We start from the raw sequence: 25,933 nt of genomic DNA on the forward strand, positions 1-25,933 counted from the left end.
TTAAATGAATTTCTGTGAGTTTATTGAAAATATTGAACTATATGTATCTCAAATAATATCTAACAAATCCGTCAAAAATATATTTTAAGTATCTATGTTCTATTATAGCTCATATCGCAAAAATAGATAAAAATTTCAATTGTTTACGAGGGATAAGTCAAACTTCTATTTGCAACCTTATTATAAGATAATGATAATAATATCTAAAACTTCTCTGAAAATTCTATAATTTGTCGTAGAATCATTTTGTGAATGTATAATTCTGACATAAAAGTTTCATAAGATTTTATGATATTTGAAGTATACATAGTTCATAATGGATACATCTCTCACATACTATCTTGTAATTCAAGTCAAAACTTTGAGTTTTGTGAAACTTGTTATACTTTCGAACTCGTATGCATCTCAAATTTGGACAAAACTCTATTTTCACCATAAAATTAGAAAATATGAGGTTATATTACGAATTATTATGCTAAAAACATATTTTCTATTTTCAATTTAGGTGGAAGAAAATAAGCCGTATAAAAAAGATCCAAGAAATAGTAATTAACATACAAACAAATGCCATTAACTGAAAGATCATAATTTTAGAAAAAATTAGAAAAAAGAACCATCAAATTTGGAGTTCCTATGAGTAAGAAATACCAATTATAAAATTTAATTATAGATCAAAAGGAAAAATAGGAATCACACATATGTTCTTCATTACAGGACCAAATTAACAAAAAAAAAATATAATAGTTTTGTTACCCATCGGTTTCACAAACGAAGTCCTGGCGCACTGGCATGGTTCCCGTGTCTTATCTCCACGACCCGAGTTCGGATCCTTTTTATGCATCTCTTTTTTTCTCCGAATTAGACCACGAGATATCTATATAAATATAGTGATACTACTCATTGAAACAGCTGCAGCTGTAGAGCAGTTGGTAAAGGTGTGTGTGTCTTTTGCTGAACACCAGGGTTCGATTCCCGTTTGCCTCAAGTTTTTTTTCCCAAATTGAAGAGCACTAACACGTGAAGTTGTAGAATAGTTGTATGGCGCTGTAGTCTGGTCTTAGAGACCAAGGTTCAAACGCCATATCATCTCATTTTTCCAATTTTTTATCGTTATTTTTTTTGGTGAGTGGCTATTTGGTTTTTTATCATCAATTTACTCTCTTAATCACATATTGGTTTTTTTATCCTCTCATAATCCCTGTGCGAGGCCTTTTTTCTTTTTGTATTTTTGTTTTCTCACCTTGTGATGCCTTTTTTATTTTTCTTTTTGTATTTTTGTTTTCTCACCTTGTGCTATGACAATAATTCTAGATTTATTAATTGCGATGGATTTGCTAAAACGTCACATGTTTTGGGCTCGTTCATGACGAAATCAATAAACTGTCACTGTGTTATGGGCCTTATTTCCATAGTTGGAGATCCGTGACGATATCTGAAAACGTTACGAAAATTTCGTTAAAAATCGTCACAGATTAAATGGTTTCTTGTAGTGTTCCTGTAACACCCCGGGTGTCTGCACAGTAATTAAATAGGTGTCTGCACAGTAATTGTGTATGTTTGCTATGCATCATGTGCTTGAATTACTTAAAAAGGATCTATTTGTAATTATGAAAGGTTATATGTGTAATTATAATTTTATGCAAGGCGAGCTCACCCCCGCCGCGGAGCCGCCTCACCACCGCTCCTCCGCCCGCTCTGACCCCCTAGCAAGCACCGCCTCGCCCTCGCGCAACTCCCCGACCGCTTCCCCTCGCCCAATCCTCACCGGAGCACCCTCGCCGTCGCTTGCCTCCGCCGCCGAGCCGCCCTGCTCCGTCGAGCCGCCGCCTCCGAGCCCCTCCCCGCACCCCAAGACCACCCAGTGGTGCGTCTTGAACCTGTGAAGCTCCCACACCCCTCTAACCTCGCCGCCGGTGAGCCCCTCGCCGGGAAACGGCCGGTCAAACCCCGCCTCCCCTCTCTGACCCGGCCAGGGACGTCGGTGTTTGAATTTGAAAAACCCCAGGGGGTTATCTGCGTAGTCAGTGACACATTTGAATAGTGCTATAGGGACTTGTTTGTAATAGTTTGCTGTGATCTTTGAAATGCAATATCAATTCGTAGAAAATTCGTAAAATAGCAAATCTGGATGTTTTGGAATCCTCTTGAAGAGCTCTATGCAGTAGAACCATAATATGTTAGGCTTTAGTTGCAAATTGTTGCTGTAGATTTTGATTTGTATTACTAGTGCATAAATACTAGTTGTTTTCATCTTTTTCTTAACTGCTGTATAAAGCCATGTCTTGCAGTGAAACTTCTATGGTAGTTTACTTATGTAACACTAGCGTTGCTGTAAAAATTTCATGATTAGTTCTCTTGTGTAGCTATTTATTTGATTTAATCCTTGTTTAATAGACTTTATTTATGATAAATAGTTTCTATTCTTGATAAATCCTGATTTTATTCCTGAGTATTCATCTGGAGTATCTTAGCTTGTCCAGGAAGTTAGAGAATCAGTTCATGGTTATATCAGGAGCTAAAAATAAATCTTGTTAATCTGTTGTCTGTTTTGTTTATTTTCTCATAATTATTTTGTTGTAGGTAAAATCATGAAAAATTCACAGTAGCTATATCATCCCTGTGTAGGTCTGTTGTTAAATTTTGAGCTTCTTCTTTGCTATATTTTGACCTGTATAATTCAAGCTTGTGCTAGGTGTTGTCTAAATGAATGAATTTTTGTGATTAATTGGCTACATGTCTTGGCATGATTTTTGCAGGGTAGCTTAACCTGTTCATGTTATGTTTAGTGTAATTTTGGTAGAATTTATTACTATTTGTACTCTGAGTTGTTGATTTATTAACAATCCATGGCTTGCTTGTTATAAGAAACCCCCACTTGTTAATGAAGTTAGTATAACTTGCTTGTGCTGTTGATCATGGTGCCTTGTGTAGTTAAATTTGTTATTTAACTACTCTATAAACGATTGCCCATGTGTGTATTTATAATGTTGTTCTTGCATTACATATAGACACGACTGCCTTATCGGACGGGACGTACGAGCTGATCCCGGAATCTGACGGAGGTGATCTCGAAGCTCAAGTAAACATTGTTGAACTAACTGAAGCCCCGGACCAAAGTTCGGAAGAGCCTAGAGCTGAAATAGTTAGCGACTACCGAGAAGGCAAGCCCCGGACATAACCTATATTTCAAATTATTATCATTTACTGTTATTATTTACTTGTGCATCTACAGTTCTTAAGATTTGAATTGAAACCCTAGATGCATGATCCTAGGAACCTATGTACTGAACACTAGACGTGAGTTCGACTACTTGCTAAGCTCATAGGACCGGTAAAAGTCGAGTGATTGCCTGTCACTCGCGAGCTTTATAGGAATTGCTTGTTTACTTTCTGTTATCAATATAAGGACGACAGACGGGGTTGTGTTCGATATCATGTCCTATGTGAGACCCCGTCTGTGTTAATGAACTTGCTAAGGTCGCGGTGTGTGGTAGTGCTGGTTAAGTTTTTGAAAGTACTAGCCACATGCCGTAAATATGGTACGCGGCAAGCCTAGTAGCCGATTGGACCGGGGAGTGGATATACCTTTCATTCTCTCAGTAGGGATAGGTTTTATTATTATGTTGCGCAACACTACGACTTCAAGGGACAAGGTTCGGCCTTGGAGCCCTGTAGTCGGGGAGAGTGACCATATCCACAAGCCGGAAAGAAAGGTCAACGGTTGTTTGGGAATGACCCGACGGTGTTCCAGACGTGTGTGCTAGGTTATCCTTGCAAGGTTGAATTTCGATTCAGAATCGTCCGCCTCTCACGATGAAATGAGACTGCTTGATCTCTTTGCCACATAGAGTAATAAGAGCAACAATATTATTTATTAATCTTGATGTTTGCTTAGTTTTCTACCATGATTGGATAGTAGTTGCTTACATAGAATAATTAATCTACTAGAATCTTGAAAGCTAAAACTTGAAAGTAAGGATCTACTCTTTATTGCTTTTCAGTAAAAGGAAAACCAGAGCCCCACAAACCTTTCATAGTCTAGCTAGTGGGCTACATATACCCGTTGACGGTTAAGTCTTGCTGAGTATTAGAATACTCAGCCTTACTGTTGAAACCCTTTTTCAGGTATGAGTTTTGAGGATCAGATCGCTAGCTTGACCTATCCTTGCTCGTTGCCTCCTGGCTGGTCCGTAGAGTGGGATACGTCTGCGACCGGCAATGACTATGACGAGTGAAACCATGCTTGGGCTAGCTTGGTACCATTTTGCGATGTGTTGTAGCCGTCGTGTTTTATCTTCCGCTGTTTAAACCCTGAAGCTTTACACTTATGGCTTGTATAACTATTTTACTTAAGTTGCTTTGTAATAATAGTTTTTAACTGGTTTGTAATCATTACTATGCCTGTGTTGTAAAATTGTGGTTGTAATATCTCTGAACTTGCCTTCGTGCGGGGTATGCTTGTTCGATCCGAGAACCGGTGGTTGTATCGGGACGTTACCCGACAGACCCAGAATTGTTCCGTTTGAAGTGCGTTTGAGCTAACGTTGCCTTTATGGTGATGGCCTGCGCACTTGAGCCGGGTTAATTTAGGCGGTTCTGCCACAGCTGGTATCAGAGCTGCAAGCGTACATCAGAGGTGTTGGAACCTTAAAAACCATTTTCCGTATAAAATTTGAACCATAAAGAATTTCGGAAAACTACGTTGGATTCGTTAAGAGTTGTGCTTAGAATATAAAGTCCTATGGAATTTATGGGAATTACTAGGTGGTTATTTCTGTATGGTTTTTGTTATCTGACTTCCAGCACTTTACATTTTGTCAAACCATACTCACAAGCAACTCTTAATTCCTGTAACGACGCACCTACGTTGAGGTAAGATGGTAAGGATCCTCAGTCAGCTGAGGGAATCTGACCTTCCCGTCGGTGATGCGAGCCGAACGCTGCCCTCAAGCAGTGGCTTACTTGAGGTGCTTCCAATATACCGACTATTAGTTGACTATATTGGAAGTAAAGTGTGCTCAGTCAGCTGAGGGAGTCTGACCTTCCCGTCGGCGATGCGAACCGAACGCTGCGCTCAAGCAGTGGCCTACTTGAGCTGCTGCCAATATATCGATCTCGGTCGACTATATTGGGAGTAAAGGAACTTGTGAATACGCCTCTGAGTAGCGTATGTTAACGTTGGCCATACGGCGGAAATTGTATGGCTGCCGCTTCTATAGTGAGCGGTAATGTTTGGGGACGCTTTCATGAGTGCTGGCATGAAAGGTTCATATATATATATATATATATATATATATATATATATATATATATATATATATATGTATGTTCTGTCAATCTTATGCAGGTACACTAACCACGATTCGTTAAGATAAGAACAGTTAGAATGTATCGACTAGCTATATAGGGAGAGCCGTATTTATGTATACCACCGTGCGAACTACGTAAGCCCAACGATAGTTGGCATTTGTTTATCTTGTGAGGACGGTCAGGACGTGCATACATATTTGGTTGATGTTTGATTGGTTCATAATATTTGAAGTTGCTACATGAGTTTGTTAAGGAATTTCTAGTATGAATCCTTATAAGATAAGTGTTAGTGTGCTTAAAACATGAGTGAGTGAAACTCTGATTTTAGTAGCATGCTTGTAAAATGCTTAGGTTTCCTTGGATGAAAAATATGGTTTTGAGTCATGCCTTCCTCCTAAGCCCCATCTTGTTGTTGTAAGGATCTTTTCATTCCTTAGAATCTCAAATGATGAACCAGTACCGATTGTGGTTTATTATTCTTTGAGTTTGGAACCATATCATCTTTTGATTTAGAATCATAGTTGTTTTTCCGCAGTCTTCTTAAAGCTTTATTTTGAGAAGTCTTGAGTTAATCACATTACTCACATTTGAATCCTTTTTGATTCAGATGGCGACTTGTTCCCAGGTCTTTTGGGATGAGGAGGGAAATGCTCATACCGACTGTCTGTACTGGGAGGGTTTTCCGAGGATTCTTTGGGATTCACTTCGTATCTTCCACTACCCAGATCCACCCCAGTACACGGGACGCCAGTTTTCGGAGGATGGAATTAAAAAGAACAGAGTTAAAATGACCATTCCTCAGCACCCCACCTTGGAGTGGCCACCGATTGAGATTGAGGTGATTGGGTACCGTCTTGTGGATGCTTTTGAGAAAGCAGCTCTCAACGCGATCACCACTTTTTGTGAGCACCATCCCGAGGAGGTAACTGCATACCCTATTGGTTTGTTTCCAGCAGTCAGTGCTGGAAATGCAGAGTGGCTGTTCAGGGTCACACACTTTGGGCACTTGATTGGAGATGTAGCGGATGAGACTATCGAGGCAGTAGTCAGATATATGAATGCTCAGTCTCGCTACCAGATACTTCAGCAGCGACACATGGACCAGGTGATAGACTTGGCCCAGAGTTTTCAGCGAGGCCTTCGTTTGAGGGATATTCAGATTGAGGGACTTCAGGATGCCATTGCTGGGAGGGATAATGCCATTGCACAGTTTGAGCATCAGGCTATGGAGCATGGTGCTGAGTTAGAGCAGCACAACACAGTTATCGGTTTCCTTCAGGCGCAGGTGAATGAGCTGCAAGCAGATTGGGATGATGCTTTAGCCCATATTGGTGTGCTCCAGGGGCAACTAGATGCTCCAGCTGAGCCTGCAGCAGCAGATGAGGACCCCGAGGAGATGGAGGGAGTTTCTGATCTAGATTCAGAGCACGCACTTGCTGAGCCTAACCCTCAGCCGGACGACTCTTCTTCCGGCAGTGCCTCTTCTGTGGGCAACCTCGACGACTTCTAGGCACCTAGACTTATCCTAGAAAGTTCGTGTTTTCTCTTGTTGTAGCTTGTACATAGGGAAGAGATGTTGTAAGATAGCCCTAGGGAGGAGTACCACTTGTTGTATTATATGTGGTAAGGGTGAGTGATGTTAGGTTGTAAGAAAAATGCTGATTTGGATGTAATATAAGTAGCGACTACCAGTTTGGAAATCAGGATCTTCCTACTTACCAAATCTCTTCATTTGTGCGTGTTCACGCCGTTTGATGAATACAAGATGTTGCAAATTTTTGTGGCATGTGTACTCATCAAATTTTAGCTTATTAAATCTGTGAGACTAAATTTTAGTCCAATCACTTCTATGATCTCTGTTGATATGTAGCATAGCACATAGCGATGAAGAGCGTTTTGATAGATTATTTTCTTTACCCTTGGCTCTCAGCATCGAGTCTCTATACGATGGAGCATGAAGCTATCTAACAGCTGACCAGTTTTGATTTTTGTGGGTTGCACAGTTATGTGTTGTGCAGATTGTGCTACACCGCATCTAGTTAAATTTTGCTGATTTTGTTTTATCCAATGTATGATCATTGCACGTACCATTGATTTTGGAAGCGAGAAATATGTATCTAATGGATGTCTTCCATAATTACAGATGGTTGGTCATACTCGCGGAACACCTGATGGCTTCGGTTGTGAAGCTGGCAGTGGATCTCAGCAACCACCGCCACCCCCGTCGAATCTGGCCGAGTTAATGGCCATGCAAACAGAGTTGCTTCGCCAGCTAGTCCAAGGGCAACAAAATCAGCCACGCCAACAGTATGGAGGACGGGAGGCACAACCAGCGGGTTACCAGGAATTCTTTGGTACCCAACCTCCGCTTTTCAGCAAAGCTGATGACCCACTGGACGCCGATGCTTGGCTCCGTACAATCAATTCCAAGTTTGCTCTGTTAGCGGTACCTTGTGCTGATGCAAACAAGGCCCCCTTTGCCGCCCAATAGCTTCGTGGTCCTGCACGTATATGGTGGGATAATTATTGTGCAATGCAGCCTGCTGAACATATCATATCTTGGGAGGAATTTAGAACTGCCTTCAGATCACATCATATTCCGGATGGACTAATTGAAAGAAAGTTGAATGAATTCTTGGCTCTAGATCAGGGAACCCGCACTGTTCTACAATATGCACAGACCTTCAATCATCTATGCCAGTATGCGGGCCATCATGCTGATACTGATGCCAAGAAACGTGATCGTTTCCGTCGTGGCCTCAATACCAAGCTCAAGGAACGTTTAAACTTGGTTCAGCCCAACACCTACAATGAGCTGGTCAATTTGGCCATTACACAGGAAGATTGTATTGCTGCACATCGTGCTGAGAAAAAGCGGAAGGCACCAACGGGACCCTCGAGTGCCCAGCCACCGAGGTATCGCCTGGTGCAAAATACTCCACCTAGACCTCCACCGAGAAATGCCCCAGTGGGTAGGTTTGTCTTTAAGCCGCCTCAGCAACAAGGAGGATTCAGACCTCCAGTGCCTCAGCAACAGCAACAGCAGCAGCAGCAATTTAGCCCAAGGCCGAATGCCTCACAGTTCAATAGTGGGAATAGTAATAATCGATGTTTCAACTGCGGCAGTGCTTCTCATTTTGCCAAGAATTGTCCACAACCCAGAAGGAATAATCCAGGGCAAAACTCCATCCAGAACAACAACAAGAGCAAGGGCAAGAGACAAATGGTGCAAGTCCGGCAAGGGCGAGTTAACTTCACTACTCTTGCAGACCTTCCAGCAGGAGCATCAGTAATGACGGGTACTTTCTCTATCCACAATAAACCCGCAGTCATATTATTTGATTCTGGTGCAACTCATAGTTTTATAAGTGCAAAATTTGGAGCAAGAGTAGGATTGGACTTTTGTCATACTAAGGGATCTTTTATGATAACAACTCCTGGTGGGAAGATAGCTTCCAATCAAATCACTAGACATGTGCCAATTAAGCTGGGTAGTAAATTGATCAAGACAGATTTGATCTTAATGAATTTAGAAGGCATGGATGTTATTCTGGGCATGGATTGGATGACTAAACATAAAGTACTATTAGATATTTCTTCCCGAGCTATTGAGATAGATTCACCATATCAAGGAGCCACCATACTCTATCTACCACAACGAGAGTGCTTTAACTCTTGTGCCTATGCTGCAAAAGAAATTAAGCTTGAAGATATCCCTGTTGTGTGGGAGTATGCGGATGTATTTCCAGATGATTTGCCTGGAATGCCCCCTGATAGAGATATTGAGTTTGTTATTGAGCTTCAACCCGGTACCGCCCCTATTTCTAAGAGGTCGTATCGAATGCCTCCAAATGAGTTAGCAGAATTGAAAGTCCAACTCCAAGACCTTCTTGACAAGGGCTTTATACGTCCAAGTTCTTCACCCTGGGGATGTCCGGCCCTGTTTGTGAAGAAGAAGGACAACAGCTTGAGGCTATGTGTTGATTATCGACCACTCAATGCGGTCACTATTAAAAACAAGTATCCTCTTCCCCTCATTGATATTCTGTTTGACCAGTTAGCTGGAGCTAAGGTTTTCTCTAAGATTGATCTTCGTTCTGGCTACCATCAAATAAAGATCAGGCCTTGTGATATTCCAAAGACTGCTTTCTCTACCAGATATGGACTATATGAATATCTGGTTATGTCTTTTGGCCTTACCAACGCCCCAGCATATTTTATGTACTTGATGAATTCAGTCTTCATGCCGGAGCTGGATAAATTCGTCGTGGTATTCATTGACGGTATTTTGATCTACTCCAAGAATGAAGAAGATCATGCTGAGCATTTGCGTATCGTTCTTCAACGATTACGAGATCATCATCTTTATGCCAAATTCTCCAAGTGTGAATTTTGGTTGGACAGTGTGAAATTCTTAGGCCACACTATCTCCAGTGATGGTATATCTGTTGATCCAACTAAAGTACAAGAAGTGATGGATTGGGAATCTCCTATTTCAGTTCATCAAATTCGCAGTTTTCTTGGTTTAGCTGGATATTATCGTCGGTTCATTACTGATTTCTCCAGAATAGCCAAGCCTTTGACGGAGTTATTGAAGAAGGGAGTGAAGTTTGTTTGGAATGATAAGTGTGAAGAAGCGTTCCAAACTCTCAAAGCACGTTTAACTACTGCTCCAGTATTGGCTACACCGGACAGTACCAAACCTTTTGATGTCTATTGTGATGCTTCAGGTATGGGACTTGGTTGTGTGCTTATGCAGGACAACCGGGTTATTTCTTATGCATCAAGAGCTCTCCGAAATCATGAGAAGAATTATCCAACCCATGATCTGGAGTTAGCAGCTGTCATTCACGCTCTTAAGATTTGGAGACATCATCTTATGGGAACTCACTGTAATATTTACACTGACCATAAGAGCCTCAAATATATCTTCACTCAAGCTGATCTCAACATGAGACAGAGACGCTGGCTAGAGTTGATAAAGGATTATGATCTAGAAGTGCACTATCATCCAGGAAAGGCTAATGTGGTTGCGGATGCACTCAGCCGCAAGTCACAATGCCATTGTCTATCTGTAGAACCATTCAATGAAACTCTATGCCAGGAAATGATGAAGTTAAACCTAGAAATGGTACCTCAAGGAAGTTTGAACCATATATCCCTTGAGCCTACACTTCATGATAGCATCATCATGGGGCAATTACATGATGAGGGTATCAAGATCATCAAGGAAAAGTTATCACAAGGTGAAGCAAAGTATAAATGTTTCCGAGTGGATCATAGAGGAGTTCTATGGTTTGAATCTCGACTGGTGGTACCTAAGGATCATCAGCTTAGAAAGCAAATCCTTGATGAAGCACATCTATTGAAGTTTTCGATTCATCCCGGTGGTACCAAGATGTACCACGATCTCAAACAAAATTTCTGGTGGACTCGAATGAAAAGAGAGATCGCTAGATATGTTTCTGAATGTGATGTTTGTCAAAGAGTTAAGGCTAGTCACTTGAAAGTAGCTGGTACTCTCCAACCTTTACCCATTCCATCCTAGAAATGGGAGGACATCAGTATGGATTTTATCGTTGGTCTACCCACTACTCCTCATAAGCATGATTCTGTTTGGGTAATCGTTGATAGACTCACCAAGACAGCTCATTTTATTCCAGTACACACCACTTATTCTGCCAAGAGGTACGCAGAGATTTATCTCGACCAGATTGTTCGTTTACATGGAATTCCAAAGACGATTATTTCTGATCGTGGGCCTCAGTTTATTGCACGTTTCTGGGAGCAAATGCAAGAATCCCTTGGAACAAAACTGATTCGTAGTTCAGCTTATCATCCACAAATAGACGGGCAAACTGAACGAATCAATCAAATCCTTGAAGATATGTTGAGGGCATGTACTATTCAATATGGCAAGAACTGGGTTAAATGCCTAGCACTGGTAGAGTTTTCATATAATAACAGTTATCAATCCAGCTTGCAAATGGCACCATTTGAAGCATTATACGGTCGAAGGTGTCGAACTCCTTTGAATTGGTCACAAGATGGAGAACGCAAAATTTTTGGGCCAGATTTAGTCTCTGAGGCAGAGGAGAAAGTCAAAGTTATCCAGGTTAATCTTAAAGCGGCCCAATCAAGACAGAAAAGTTATGCAGACAAAAGAAGAGATCCTTTACAATTCGAGGTAGGGGACTTCGTTTATTTGCGAGTATCTCCTACTAAAGGTGTTCAACGCTTTGGCGTAAAAGGGAAATTAGCACCCCGATACATCGGACCATTTGAAATTATCGAAACTTGTGGACCCGTTGCCTACCGACTTCGTCTTCCATCTCAGTTGGCTGCCATTCATGATGTCTTCCATGTATCACAACCTCGGAAGTGTACCAGGGTACCTACTGAGATCCTTGAACCACAGGATATCGAGATTGAATCCGATCTATCTTATAAGGAGTATCCAATCAAGATTCTGGACACAAAAGAAAGAAGTACTAGAAGGGAGAAAGTTAAAATGTACAAAATCCAGTGGAATCAGCATACTGAAGAAGAAGCTACTTGGGAGACTGAAAATTTTCTCGAAAGAAACTTTCCCGACTTTCTTAGAACCAATCCAGGTACCAAGTCTTTGCACCCTTTTCTTCCTGTAATCTCGGGGCGAGATTCCTTTTAGGGGGGAAGGCTGTAACACCCCGGGTGTCTGCACAGTAATTAAATAGGTGTCTGCACAGTAATTGTGTATGTTTGCAATGCATCATGTGCTTGAATTACTTAAAAAGGATCTATTTGTAATTATGAAAGGTTATATGTGTAATTATGATTTTATGCAAGGCCCTTTATATAGTTATTTATGAATATGGCTTTTGTGGAGGGTGTTTTTGTAAAATTTCAGTGCATTTAATGCATGGCAGTCAATTTTGCTTGTAAGTCTACATTTGAAGTGAATTTGCTTTGAAAAAGACAAATTTCCTAGAATTCAAATTTCTTTCTATGTTTTTAATTTTAGCTCTTGAATCTTTGGTCAAATAAATTTTTGCACAACATCAAAGTTGTAGGTCTTGAAAAGTTGAACAACTTTCATGCTGGGCACTTTTTCATTTGAGCTTTGGTTTAAAAGTTATCCCTGGTTTACAGTTTAGTCCCTAGAATTTTTGGTAATTGCAAAATCGCCCTTATTTCCATCTCCCACCTCCCTGCTCTGCTCTCGCCGCCATCCACCGACAACGCCGCCCGCCGGCGCCTTCCCGGCCATTCCGGCCATTAATTCGCCGTGCGCTGGCACCCACGCGTCGCGGACGACCTCCTCCACTGCCCTCTAGCCTCGCGCTGGAGCCTCCCCAGCCATGCCACGCGCCCCGCCGCTTCCAGAGCCGCCCCGACGGCCGCCACCGCGACGCCGCCGTGGAACGGCCGCTGCAGAGCACGCCGCCCTCTTCTAGCGAGCGCCCGAGCACTACACATACCCCAGGACTCGATTTCGTGCGTTCCTTTGCCCTCTCCTCGCTCTCACACCGCAGAACGCCGCCGCCGCCCCGCTTGAACCCCGGCGAGCTCAACCCCGCCGCGGAGCCGCCTCACCGCCGCTCCTCCGCCCGCTCTGACCCCCTAGCAAGCACCGCCTCGCCCTCGCGCAACTCCCCGACCGCTTCCCCTCGCCCAATCCTCACCGGAGCACCCTCGCCGTCGCTTGCCTCCGCCGCCGAGCCGCTCTGCTCCGTCGAGCCGCCGCCTCCGAGCCCCTCCCCGCACCCCAAGACCACCCAGTGGTGCGTCTTGAACCTGTGAAGCTCCCACACCCCTCTAACCTCGCCGCCGGTGAGCCCCTCGCCGGGAAACGGCCGGTCAAACCCCGCCTCCCCTCTCTGACCCGGCCAGGGACGTCGGTGTTTGAATTTGAAAAACCCCAGGGGGTTATCTGCGTAGTCAGTGACACATTTGAATAGTGCTATAGGGACTTGTTTGTAATAGTTTGCTGTGATCTTTGAAATTCAATATCAATTCGTAGAAAATTCGTAAAATAGCAAATCTGGATGTTTTGGAATCCTCTTGAAGAGCTCTATGCAGTAGAACCATAATATGTTAGGCTTTAGTTGCAAATTGTTGCTGTAGATTTTGATTTGTATTACTAGTGCATAAATACTAGTTGTTTTCATCTTTTTCCTAACTGCTGTATAAAGCCATGTCTTGCAGTGAAACTTCTATGGTAGTTTACTTATGTAACACTAGCGTTGCTGTAAACATTTCATGATTAGTTCTCTTGTGTAGCTATTTATTTGATTTAATCCTTATTTAATAGACTTTATTTATGATAAATAGTTTCTATTCTTGATAAATCCTGATTTTATTCCTGAGTATTCATCTGGAGTATCTTAGCTTTTACAGGAAGTTAGAGAATCAGTTCATGGTTAGATCAGGAGCTAAAAATAAATCTTGTTAATCTGTTGTCTGTTTTGTTTATTTTCTCATAATTATTTTGTTGTAGGTAAAATCATGAAAAATTCACAGTAGCTATATAATCCGTGTGTAGGTCTGTTGTTAAATTTTGAGCTTCTGCTTTGCTATATTTTGACCTGTATAATTCAAGCTTGTGCTAGGTGTTGTCTGAATGAATGAATTTTTGTGATTAATTGGCTACATGTCTTGGCATGATTTTTGCAGGGTAGCTTAATCTGTTCATGTTCTATTTAGTGTAATTTTGGTAGAATTTATTATTATTTGTACTCTGAGTTGTTGATTTATTAGCAATCCATGGCTTGCTTGTTATAAGAAACCCCCACTTGTTAATGAAGTTAGTATAACTTGCTTGTGCTGTTGATCATGGTGCCTTGTGTAGTTAAATTTGTTATTTAACTACTCTATAAATGATTGCCCATGTGTGTATTTATAATGTTGTTCTTGCATTACATATAGACACGACTGCCTTATCGGACGGGACGTACGAGCTGATCCCGGAATCTGACGGAGGTGATCTCGAAGCTCAAGTAAACACTGTTGAACTAACTGAAGCCCCGAACCAAAGTTCGGAAGAGCCTAGAGCTGAAATAGTTAGCGACTACCGAGAAGGCAAGCCCCGGACATAACCTATATTTCAAATTATTATCATTTACTGTTATTATTTACTTGTGCATCTACAGTTCTTAAGATTTGAATTGAAACCCTAGATGCATGATCCTAGGAACCTATGTACTGAACACTAGACGTGAGTTCGACTACTTGCTAAGCTCATAGGACCGGTAAAAGTCGAGTGATTGCCTGTCACTCGCGAGCTTTATAGGAATTGCTTGTTTACTTTCTGTTATCAATATAAGGACGACAGACGGGGTTGTGTTCGATATCATGTCCTATGTGAGACCCCGTCTGTGTTAATGAACTTGCTAAGGTCGCGGTGTGTGGTAGTGCTGGTTAAGTTTTTGAAAGTACTAGCCACATGCCGTAAATATGGTACGCGGCAAGCCTAGTAGCCGATTGGACCGGGGAGTGGATATACCTTTCACTCTCTCAGTAGGGATAGGTTTTATTATTATGTTGCGCAACACTACAACTTCAAGGGACAAGGTTCGGCCTTGGAGCCCTGTAGTCGGGGAGAGTGACCCTATCCACAAGCCGGAAAGAAAGGTCAACGGTTGTTTGGGAATGACCCGACGGTGTTCCAGACGTGTGTGCTAGGTTATCCTTGCAAGGTTGAATTTCGATTCAGAATCATCCGCCTCTCACGATGAAATGAGACTGCTTGATCTCTTTGCCACACAGAGTAATAAGAGCAACAATATTATTTATTAATCTTGATGTTTGCTTAGTTTTCTACCATGATTGGATAGTAGTTGCTTACATAGAATAAGTAATCTACTAGAATCTTGAAAGCTAAAACTTGAAAGTAAGGATCTACTCTTTATTGCTTTTCAGCAAAAGGAAAACCAGAGCCCCACAAACCTTGCATAGTCTAGCTAGTGGGCTACATATACCCGTTGACGGTTGAGTCTTGCTGAGTATTAGAATACTCAGCCTTGCTGTTGAAACCCTTTTTCAGGTATGAGTTTTGAGGATCAGATCGCTAGCTTGACCTATCCTTGCTCGTTGCCTCCTGGCTGGTCCGTAGAGTGGGATACGTCTGCGACCGGCAATGACTATGACGAGTGATGCCATGCTTGGGCTAGCTTGGTACCATTTTGCGACGTGTTGTAGCCGTCGTGTTTTATCTTCCGCTGTTTAAACCCTGAAGCTTTACACTTATGGCTTGTATAACTGTTTTACTTAAGTTGGCTTTGTAATAATAGTTTTTAACTGGTTTGTAATCATTACTATGCCTGTGTTGTAAAATTGTGGTTGTAATATCTCTGAACTTGCCTTCGTGCGGGGTATGCTTGTTCGATCCGAGAACCGGTGGTTGTATCGGGACGTTACCCGACAGACCCAGAATTGTTCCGTTTGAAGTGCGTTTGAGCTAATGTTGCCTTTATGGTGATGGCCTGCGCACTTGAGCCGGGATAATTTAGGCGGTTCTGCCCCAGTTCCCGCAGCAGCGCGCGGGGAATTCAACTAGTAAATCATAGATTGCCCGGGCACCGGGAGTGTGAACAAGTGCTCCCATCCGAGCACGCTGCCCTCGAAGCCCTGATAATGTATGCGCCAAAATGTATAAAATTATCTAAAATAGAAACTAACACAATATGGGGCTGGATGGTAAGGAAGGGGCTCTGCCAATTTAGCTTGGAAATTTCAAGAATCTGATAAAAAAAGGATGTACTCAAGCTTTTTTCATATATTTTTGAGCTAAAGGATGATTCAGGGCTGGGTTGAATTGTGAAGGGACATCAGGGTCATGATCGATTACAACATCTAGATACTGATTTATGAAGGTTAATTTATCTTCTTTTTTATTATTTTAGAAATGTGTATTTTTATAAAGATCAATAAATAAAGATCAATAAATTTAGTATCTATTGTTATCGATGGTGACTGGACACTTAGAGTATACTAAATTGATGGGTGGATGTTTTTTTATTGTGATGAGTATTTCTAAGATTCATCTTTTTTTATTTTTACATCTCGTGAGAATTTTCTTGGAGACTCCAATTAATAATAGTAAGATAAACATTGTTCATTTAATTTATTGTGAAAAGTATGTCACATAATATTTAAATTTTGCTCTGCCACCTGCGGTTGTATTTTTATATACAAAATAGGGATCAAAACTATATAATGGAGACCATTATTAACATTCAATGCATCATGTATTTATGACAGGAAGGCGCGCGTGCTCATGCGCGCGCGCACACACACAGAGCAGGAGCATATAAGGCCATTCTCGATACAGTGTTTCATTACACAGTTTTTAAAAGTGCCACATCATCTCTAGATGTTTAATTTGATCAATGGAACAATTCTTCACAATGCACTGTTTCATTTCATGATTTCATACACTAGCCATAATATTTTAATTGTTGGATGGTGTTGAGGTCAAATGTGCCACATGAATTGTGTAACCACTAGTAATTGCAGTGTTATCCTAAACACTAAACAATAAACAGTTAGTCACCTGCTATTTAGCCCATAATTTGGGCAAAATGGGTGTTTGAATGAGAAAAACGGCCGTTTAACGGTCAAAACAACTGATTAAACGCAAACGGTGTACCACTGTGTGTAAACAGGCTAAATGATCATTTAGGCGAACAATGAGTAATTGTAACTGATTGATTACTACCACACTAGCCATGGTCACACTAGATGATAATGAAATGGATCACTCTTATAGTCTTCACGGGGGTTTCATTCGAGTTTCAAAGTGATAACCGTGTATACCAAATTTCATCTCCATGAAACCCAAGTGTTTTCTATCCTCATAAATTTCATACTATGTCAACGCCTTTTCTTATGTGGCATCTCATTAAACGAGGATAAAATTCCTATAAAAATTGCATTGAGAATGATCTAATGATGACACTCATGTCCCTGTGCTGATGCACACCGCACCAAAGTTGCTTAATGTCAAATGGGATTAGTAGGGGTGATCTCAAGATAACGACACAATATGACTTGAATCAATTTAGACAGAAATACTAACTTTGTGGTTATTTATTAGGTCGCCGGGCAAAGAAGACTTGACTCGGAGAGTTTGTGTTATCAGAGAACTTCCATTAGGTGCAAGAGAAAAAGTTTCATCAGTTGTATTGTTGCTAACAGCAGGAGCGTTGACCTAGACTTGTAGCAGGACATGCCATGAAGTCACATGATGTACAGACCTTGGATGATTAGTTGTAAGATACGGCTACGCGAACTATTTGTATTGTTATTGCGCCAATAATACATTTGTTTAATCCTTTGCCTTTGTGATGAACTATTATGTGCAAAAGTTGTGCAACTCAAAGTCCAAAGCCATCGCTATAGGTAAGAAAAGTTGATTATGGCATCAAGCCATCAACTATATATACATGTCAAATTGAATATTTGAAAACATGATATGATTATGTTTACTGTGAAAAGTAGCATTTTTTAATAATATTATAATATTATTTTGCAATGTTCTATAAATATATTGTAAGTACCCGAAGTTTTGTTTGTGGACGTATTAATGTCTTAAAAAAGTAAAAACACTAATTTATTATCATTAGGAGCTAGTATGAATTCTTTACCAGCAAGTCTTTGATCTTTAGGCTTTGTGCTATCCAAGGGAAAGGTTAAGTTGACTCATGACTTTTGGCGCGAAGAAACAGGACAGTTACCCGGTTTCACTTCTCAAATAAATGTTAGGAAATTTCCACTGACGTACGCACTCATCTGCTTGCATTATTTTGCTCTAGTGACTTGTGCAAGCTCCAGAGTCTCCAAGGAGAGACAGAAACCTCATCCCATTTGCTGAGAACTTCTGGCACACGCCATGTCGTTATTCTGCTACATATAGTGCACAGGAACGTCTTCATGTTCAGATAGCAAGAGCAGCAATACCAGGCTGCAGTGACGCCTGGAGGATCACCATGGGCAACTCTTCATCTCGCGGTATTCGTTTTTTCTTTTCTTCTGTGTTTTAACGCTAATTTTAGCTGTTGTTTCGATCTTTCATGCCGCTGTTTATAATTATTTCAGGTCGATCGAACCCCAGGCAGGGCCATGGATCCAAGGTAGCACCTTCTTCTCCAGCTGGAGAGCAGACGATGTTCAAGTGGAGCATCGATGGCTTCTCCTCACTCCTTGACAAGGGTGCAGGATGGACCTACTCAAGAGTGTTCGAGGCCCTGGGGCAGAACTGGTATGGTTACCTGAATAACTGTTCTTTTCTGAACTCTTTTGTTGCATCACAGTTCCTGTGATTAGAACATCTGCAGATCCTTAGTGCTCTGTATTGATTTGTTTTCAGGTGCCTGAAGCTGAATCCGAAGGACAAGAAGAGCGGCGACGACAAGGAGTACGTCTCTCTTAGGCTTGAGTTGGCGAACAGCTCAGTGAGACCTGACACTGTTGTGAATGCATCTTTCAAGTTGCTGATATATGACCAGTCCTTCGGAAACCACAGCGAGCATGAAGGTATAATAGCAAATTTAATTATATTGGTTAGACTGTCAGCAACTACTTGCAACCTCTAGCACTAAATATGTTTTCATACATGATAATTTCATACGCAGTTAGCCACAGCTTTCAGACTGCAAGCACAAGCTCCGGAATCTCATGCATGATTTCCCTCAGAAAACTGAAGAAACAGTCCCCTAAGTTTCTTCTCAGCAATTGCTGCGTCTTTGGTGTTGAATTTCTCAAAGTTACCACTTCGAAAGCCAACACGACGTCAGAGACTCTGTTTGTCCAAAAGGCGAGCATCTTCAACGAGGCCAAAACTTACACTTGGGATATTGATGACTTCTTTGCAATGAAGAACCCAGGCTACTCTCCGGAGTTCGAAGTCGGTGGATACAAATGGTGACATACATATAGCATCTTCAGCTTCAACACCTGACATTATTACTTAATGCCATTGTTTTCATCTAACTCGAACTAGTTTCTACTACTTTCTAAAAAAAATCCCGAATTGTTCGATGTTTTCCTATTTGCAGGAATATCATAATGTATCCGTCCCGCGATGGGAACCACCTCTCCTTGTACCTGAAACTTAAAAAGACCAATGATCTGCCCAAGGACACTGCAAACCTTGTAGAACTTACTTTGTACATCAAAGACCAAGAAACTGGCAAGCACCGGAAAGGAACAGGTTCGCCTACCTCAAAAAGTTTTGCAAGTTGGACAAAGTCCAGATTGTTAATTATCACAATATATTCTTGACATGTCACTTTTCAAAAAAAAATCTTGGCATGTTTCATTTGGAAAATGCAGGCCGGTGCCAGTTTTCAAAGAACTCTCGTACCTGGGGATGGACTAAGCTCATTTCGCTGGAGGATTTCAAAGACTCGGCAAATGGTTTTCTCGTCAAAACCAAGTGCTGCGTTGTAGCTGAGGTCGCAATCGTCGGTTCCTCCAAGATGGAGTAGAATACAGTGTATGTGTGAGCTGAATCGCAATGGTGAAGAGGTGGCTGCGTGTGGCTATGTGGTTTGTGCTTGTTATATTTGTTTGCTTCTTCGTGCTGAGGATACTGAAAGTGTGTAAAATGACAAATAAAAGTGGCCATCAACATGCTGCTCAGTTTGCTTGTCAAGGTTTTTTTTCTTTTTTTTACGAACAGTTTGCTTGCAGTTTCTTCTAGTGTCATCCAACTGCAATATCCAAATTTGTCAATCTCACTTCAGAAAGGGAAATCAAATCACAAAATGTTCCTGTTTCCTGCCTCACGATGTGTTTATTTGATGAGAATTCGATGTTCAAAAGACGCATGATGTGATGTTGGGAAACCAGTAATATGATTCTACGCAGGACACTAGTATGTGATTATATCTCCAAAGACTTAAGTAGTAATGTAGTATAATATAATAAAAGTCGTGTATCACACAAATGTAGCTTTGTTACCTCCAGTGGCGAAATCAACTTAATTATTTTGGTACCTCTTAATGCCTTCTCAAGGACTAAAAATCTTCTTGTGACGATTGATGAGAACATTGTAATCATGGCACCATTAGGCCATAGTTTGTAATTTTGGTGATTACGTGACAATATAATCAATGAGACTAACAATATTTGTGAACTCCACTTTGTAGAATTTCAAGGTCCCATGGATAAAAAATGTGTCCAGTTTGCTGTCAAAATGTCCAAATCATAGTGAAAAACAAGAAAACTGACACTAAGTTTGTATAACGCGTCGGTGCATTGGATGGCGCAATGCTAAGGCAATGAAGAAACTTCTATAGCATCGGTTAAACTGACGGTGCATGAGAAGGCGTCGGTGCATTGGTAGTTGTATTGTCTAGAGAGCATGTCAAGGGCGAAGGGACAAAGCTTTCGAGACCGGTTGAACTAACGCGCGTCGGTGTAAGTATAAGTGCAATGATCCAAACAGGAGCTGGCATGTTAGAAGGAGAACCAACGACTATGTGTGGCTGAGCAGAGTGAGCGGTTGAACCAACACCCCTCAGTCAGAGCGTCGTTCAACCGACCCTAGGGTAGTTTTTGCTAGCCGTTGGAGCAAAAATACGCCTCATCCCGAGTCATTTGAGGTTGCTGGAGTCCAAGAAAGTTGGATACACACTAGAGAACACTTTCAAGCCATCAAAGTGCTTAGTGATCAAATCCCTAGGCTTTAGAACATTTTTGAGAGTGTTAGTGCTAGATTAGCTCTTGAGAGAGTGAGAGAAAGCAAGGTGCTGCGCCATGTGCTGTGTTTGAGTGAAGCTCAAGCTTGTATCTCTGTGAGCCGGCCCTTTAGAGTCTTGGAGACTCGCTAGCATGTCTTCGACCCTCTGGCTTCGTGTGGAGCATCGACGACCTATTCCGGAGGACGCAGAGACCATCATCTTTCATGGAGAAGCTCGTTAGTGGAAATCGGGATCAAGGTGACCGGGAAACTTGGCATGTGCTTTGGTGCCCTAGCCTTCGTGGTAAGTCAAGGGATTTCCCAGAAGAGACTTGTGGCTGAGAAGCGATACTCTTGATGGGTGTTTCAACAACATGGACTAGGGGTGACTTTACGTTTCCCTTCATCCAATCTTTACGTTTCCGCATTTCATACATGCAACTTGAGTGCCTTTACATTCTTAGTGTACTATCTTGCTAGAATTAGCTATAGGTTAAAAAACTTGTTTTGGAATGAGGATTTCACACTAGTTGAACTATAGTTGCATATTTAGATAGCATATTTTAGTTTATGTTTTATGTATTTCTAGTTGGAGCTATAGGTTAATGTTTTTAGTTTGACTAATTCATTCCTCTCACTCTTAGGCTACGATCACTGATTCCTTTCAAACCTTCCTTGTCACCATGCCACCTTGAAGTTTGGGAAGGTATCTACTTGTGCAGAAAGATAAAATCTGAACAAATCAGACCTTCAGGCTTCATTTGTCAAAGATTCCAAATATTAGTATACAAGTAATGGCTAGGATCAGGCGACCAGCGGTATGCAAGTATACAACTTGTCACCATGAAACATTGGAAATTGGGAAGGCATCTGCTTGTGCAGAAAGATAAATATCTGAACAAATAAGACCTTCAGGCTTCATCCGTCAAATATTCCAAATATTAGTAATACCCACACTTCATTTTCAATCTATAATTTAATTGCTACAATCATGCAGCTGAAGAATGTTACTTTAGGTCAAATACACATCTGCAACTGAAGATGGAAATTGGCATCAATAAAGGTGACTTCTCAGCTGAGTAGACGACACATACACAATCAAGATAAGCATAAACGAGGTGTTTGCTGCCTTAGTGATTGGGTAATCTGAGAATAGTTGACCTGGACTTTTGGGACTTTGCTAAGGACATGGGAAATTTAATATGGGCAAGTTTGTTCAGAACAAAGAGATCTTTTTTTTTTGTCATGAAGCTGAAATGAATTCTAGGTGCCGTAGCCTTGTAGCTTTTCTCAGTTTCAATCCGTCCAATGCTAGGAAATTGCTTGTGGCGTACGTAGACCTGTCCTTCTGCGTTTGTCCCAACCTCAAAGAAGCAGCCTCACCTCATTTCCCGAAAATTTCTGAAGCGCTCACACAGACTTCTACATATAACTATTCTTGCAAGGAATTCTACAAGTAGTGTGCTTCAACACCGGTTTGTACTGAAACAAGAGGAGGAAGATTCTTGTAACAAGCAATCATGGGCGCCTGCGCCTCCTCGTCTCGCGGTAACACCAGTTTCGCCATTTTTCTGCTTGCTTCAACTATTTTCTTCTGATATTTAATCTAAAAATCTTTTCTTCTGATATATTGACACTTAATAAGATCATTTACCGTCTGGATCGTGGTTCCAGGTCGATCAAACCAAGGCAAGAACCAGAAATCCTCAAAGGTTGCGGCCGTTCCATTTACTCCGGCAGCACAGACGGTCGCTGTGGCTGGCTCGCCTAAGATGGAAGAGAAGAGCAGCTTCAAATGGAGGATCGATGGATTCTCCTCGCTTCTTGATAAACAAAAAGGATGGACTAACTCCGGATATTTTGATATCAAGGGGCTTAAATGGTAGTCTACATACTGTTCCTTCTTATTTATACCCAGTTTATCACAAAGTTCTGTTTTCCATCTTCAGGAGAACATTTTTCAAACCCGTTTCAGTTTTCTGTCACATGACCGGAGAATCGCTTAATACTATGCAGTCAGTGCAAGTATGCAACCATCTGATGAGCAGTCTTTCGTCTCTTGTCCTGATTGCAGGTACCTGAAGTTGAACCTGAAGGACCAGAAACGTGGTGATAAAAGAGACTACGTTTCCCTTAAGATTGTGCTGTCAAAAGCTTCTGATCTGAAGTCTGACATAATCGTTGAAGCATCGTTCAAGCTCTTGATATTCGATCAAGTATACGGAAAGCACAGAGAACATGAATGTACGATTGCAAATACCATGTACATGATAATCTGATATACCTGCACTGTTTCCTTCAGTAACATGGTGCCTAAATGGGGAAAAAAATTTGACCACTCTGAAGAAAAAGTTTCAGTAACACATACTTGCTTTCCTTGTTTCAGTTAGCCACCATTTCCAGACTGAAGAAAGCAGAAAATCCGGGGCCTCATGCATGATCCCCGTCGAGACATTGAAGGAAGCCTCCTCCGGCTTCATCGTGGGTGACAGCTGCGTCTTCGGCGTGGAGCTCATCAATCTCGCCACTGCTAATGCTACGGCCAACCACAGTTCAGAAGCGGTGCATGTTCAGAAGACAAACGGCTTCAGCGCCCGGGAAGCCTACAGCTGGGTCATCGATGACTTCTTGGCCCTGAAGGGACGGTGTTACTCACCAGAGTTTGAGATCGGTGGCTGCAAATGGTACCACTGCACCACATACTTGCATATAATACTACTAATCACTGAGGCCTGTATAAATGATACATGAGAAATACAGCAACATCCAGTGAAAAAGCCTAAGACGCAAGTATCTTAGTTCTTAACCATTTGATCCACGGTGATTTCAGTCTTGCGATTCTGTTTCTTCAGGTATGTGACCATGTACCCTTCCGGCGTCGACGACAGCGGGGAGTTCCTCTCCCTCTACCTGCACATGGCCAAGCCAGACGCTTCCCTCCAGAGATCAGGAGTGCCGGTAGAAGTCAGCCTGTCCATCAAAGACCAGGTGACCAGCAATCGCCATACAAGGACAGGTTTGCTTCTCGAACAACTCTGCAGCAAATTAGAACGACCAGGATTGACAGGCAAAAGTGCAGCTATTCACGCGTGCGTGATCCAGATGTTGCCGCCGATAATTTATACGGGTGCTTCCGCTGCTGGGGTTTGGGAAATGTGTGGGATGCAGGGCGGTGCCAGTTCGTGGCGACGGCGGAGGAGGGCGACGGCTGGGGATGGGCAAAGTTCATGGAGGTGAAGTCGGTGAAGGACTGGTACCTCGTGAGGGGCAGCTGCTTGATCGAGGCAGATGTTGCCATCGTTGGCTCGTGCAAGATGGAGTAGAGAGTGGCTTTTGTTTCGTTCTTTGATTCTGTCTGTCTGAACGTGCTGTCAGTAAAATTGCAAATGGTGGACAAATGTTACGAGGTATGCCACGCCGTTGCTCTCCAAGGATGGCTTGTTGAGCGGCTTTTCTATTTAAGCTTTTCTATTCAATAAAGGGGCAAAATTACTGCAGCTGTTCAACCAAGGATGGCACAAAATGACATCATCGCTCATCATTACAACTTTGCCTAACCTGGGGAATTAAAATCTCAACATCTATAATCCAACGCATGACAAAAGGTTTCAAGAACAAGACCGATAAACTAAACATTCACCTATGGAGGATCTTGAGGACTCATGAAATGGTCCTCGATCTCGTTCTCATCGAAACCAACTGACCAGGTGCTGCATTCAGACATTCTGTCAGTGATACCAAATATTCTTGCTCGCTCCTCGCATTTCAACTTTCAAGCACGTGTGCTGTGCGCAATACAAGACTTTTCGCACGAATTTCAAATGAATCGATTAGATGACCGTAGGAATTGTGGAAACTCAAATGTTACAATCAAGTGAGCATTATCTCAAAATGATGAGCATTCTAAAAGAAATATATAATAATTATTTGAAAAAGGGAACTGAGGGTAGCAACATATAAAAAAACGAACAGGATTTATGAGCGCGACAGCCACCTGCGCCTTCGCGCCGGCGTCGTGTCCAGCGACGGGCAGCGGGGTGAGAACCAAGACAGCGGGCGCCACTGCCCGGCGAAGGGCAGCTTCCGGAGGAGGGGCTTACGGTGGTGTCGATTGCGATCTGTCAGATCCGTGATGACCATCCCGCTCACGTTCCTCGTCGTGATCTTGGTGGCGAAGTGGTAGACACAGCTGCGGCGGACGGCGGGGAAGCCGCTCGCCGGGAGCGCGAACGCGTGGCCGTGCGGCGCCACGAACAGCGCGTAGTCCCTGGTGTGCGCCACGTTCGACACCGCCACCGGCATAGCGCCGCCCTCCCCCGCGAAGTGGACCCTCACCACCCTCACGGCGAACGTCCGGGCCCGGCGGCGGCGGACGGCGCAGCACGACGGCCTCGCGTGCTCGCGCTGCGACACCGCCACGACGAGGAGGTCGCCGCCGCACGCCACCAGGCACACCTGGGTGTCCCACTCCCGCTCTGTGAGGTGCCGCAGGCTCACCGGGCTCACGATGAGCCTCCGCGCGTCGACGTCGCAGATGGCGAGCTTGTCCCTGTAGACGCCGATGAGCACGTAGGCTCGGCCGCGGAAGAACTCGAGCCCCCAGTAGAACGGCCCGGTGTCCTGCTGATCGAACCGGGCCCACTCGGCGTCGCCGGGGCGGCAGAAGGCGAGGACGTGCCCCGCGTAGGAAATGTCGTCCACCTTGAAGAAGGCGAACGCCGCCCACCGGCCGGCCGCGGCGAGGGGGTCGTCGGAGAGAAAGATGTCGGTCAGCTGGTAATCAGGGTCGCCGAAGGCGGGCAGCGGAACCTCGGCGCGGGAGACGGGGTCCCTGAGGAGGAGGCGCCCGCCGCCGTCGTCCACGGCGAGCCAGCCGCGCGACGCGCCCCGCACGCAGGCGCCCCCGGCGCCGGCGGCGTCCAAGCTGACGGGCCTGAGGCGGCGGCGGCGCCGCGCGAG

At 43.0% G+C, this 25,933-nt stretch overlaps 2 protein-coding genes across 2 annotated transcripts; both read left to right on the forward strand.

Annotated features, from left to right (window-relative positions):
• Nucleotides 1-18,080: 18,080 nt before the first annotated feature.
• LOC120650767 lies at nucleotides 18,081-20,075 on the forward strand. Its single transcript, XM_039928030.1, has 6 exons — nucleotides 18,081-18,300; nucleotides 18,388-18,550; nucleotides 18,659-18,825; nucleotides 18,924-19,212; nucleotides 19,347-19,501; nucleotides 19,624-20,075. The coding sequence occupies exons 1-6, from the start codon at nucleotides 18,279-18,281 to the stop codon at nucleotides 19,776-19,778; spliced, it is 951 nt and encodes a 316-aa protein (XP_039783964.1). The 5' UTR covers nucleotides 18,081-18,278; the 3' UTR covers nucleotides 19,779-20,075.
• Nucleotides 20,076-22,177: 2,102 nt separating this feature from the next.
• LOC120650768 lies at nucleotides 22,178-24,473 on the forward strand. The gene is made up of 6 exons (XM_039928031.1): nucleotides 22,178-22,522; nucleotides 22,649-22,856; nucleotides 23,049-23,218; nucleotides 23,361-23,658; nucleotides 23,827-23,990; nucleotides 24,143-24,473. Exons 1-6 carry the CDS (start codon nucleotides 22,495-22,497, stop codon nucleotides 24,295-24,297), a joined length of 1,023 nt encoding a protein of 340 aa, XP_039783965.1. The 5' UTR covers nucleotides 22,178-22,494; the 3' UTR covers nucleotides 24,298-24,473.
• Nucleotides 24,474-25,933: the final 1,460 nt, after the last annotated feature.

This window comes from Panicum virgatum, chromosome 9K (assembly GCF_016808335.1).
Source record: "Panicum virgatum strain AP13 chromosome 9K, P.virgatum_v5, whole genome shotgun sequence".
NCBI lineage: Eukaryota > Viridiplantae > Streptophyta > Magnoliopsida > Poales > Poaceae > Panicum > Panicum virgatum.

Bases quoted from the DNA above. Each gene is read 5' to 3' on its own strand.
- LOC120650767 (XM_039928030.1), top strand. From the start codon at position 18,279: ATGGGCAACTCTTCATCTCGCG. The intron at 18,301-18,387 runs GTATTCGTTTTT...TAATTATTTCAG, and splicing joins GGGCAACTCTTCATCTCGCG to GTCGATCGAACCCCAGGCAG. The intron at 18,551-18,658 runs GTATGGTTACCT...ATTTGTTTTCAG, and splicing joins GAGGCCCTGGGGCAGAACTG to GTGCCTGAAGCTGAATCCGA.
- LOC120650768 (XM_039928031.1), top strand. From the start codon at position 22,495: ATGGGCGCCTGCGCCTCCTCGTCTCGCG. The intron at 22,857-23,048 runs GTAGTCTACATA...TCCTGATTGCAG, and splicing joins GATATCAAGGGGCTTAAATG to GTACCTGAAGTTGAACCTGA. The intron at 23,219-23,360 runs GTACGATTGCAA...TCCTTGTTTCAG, and splicing joins AAAGCACAGAGAACATGAAT to TTAGCCACCATTTCCAGACT.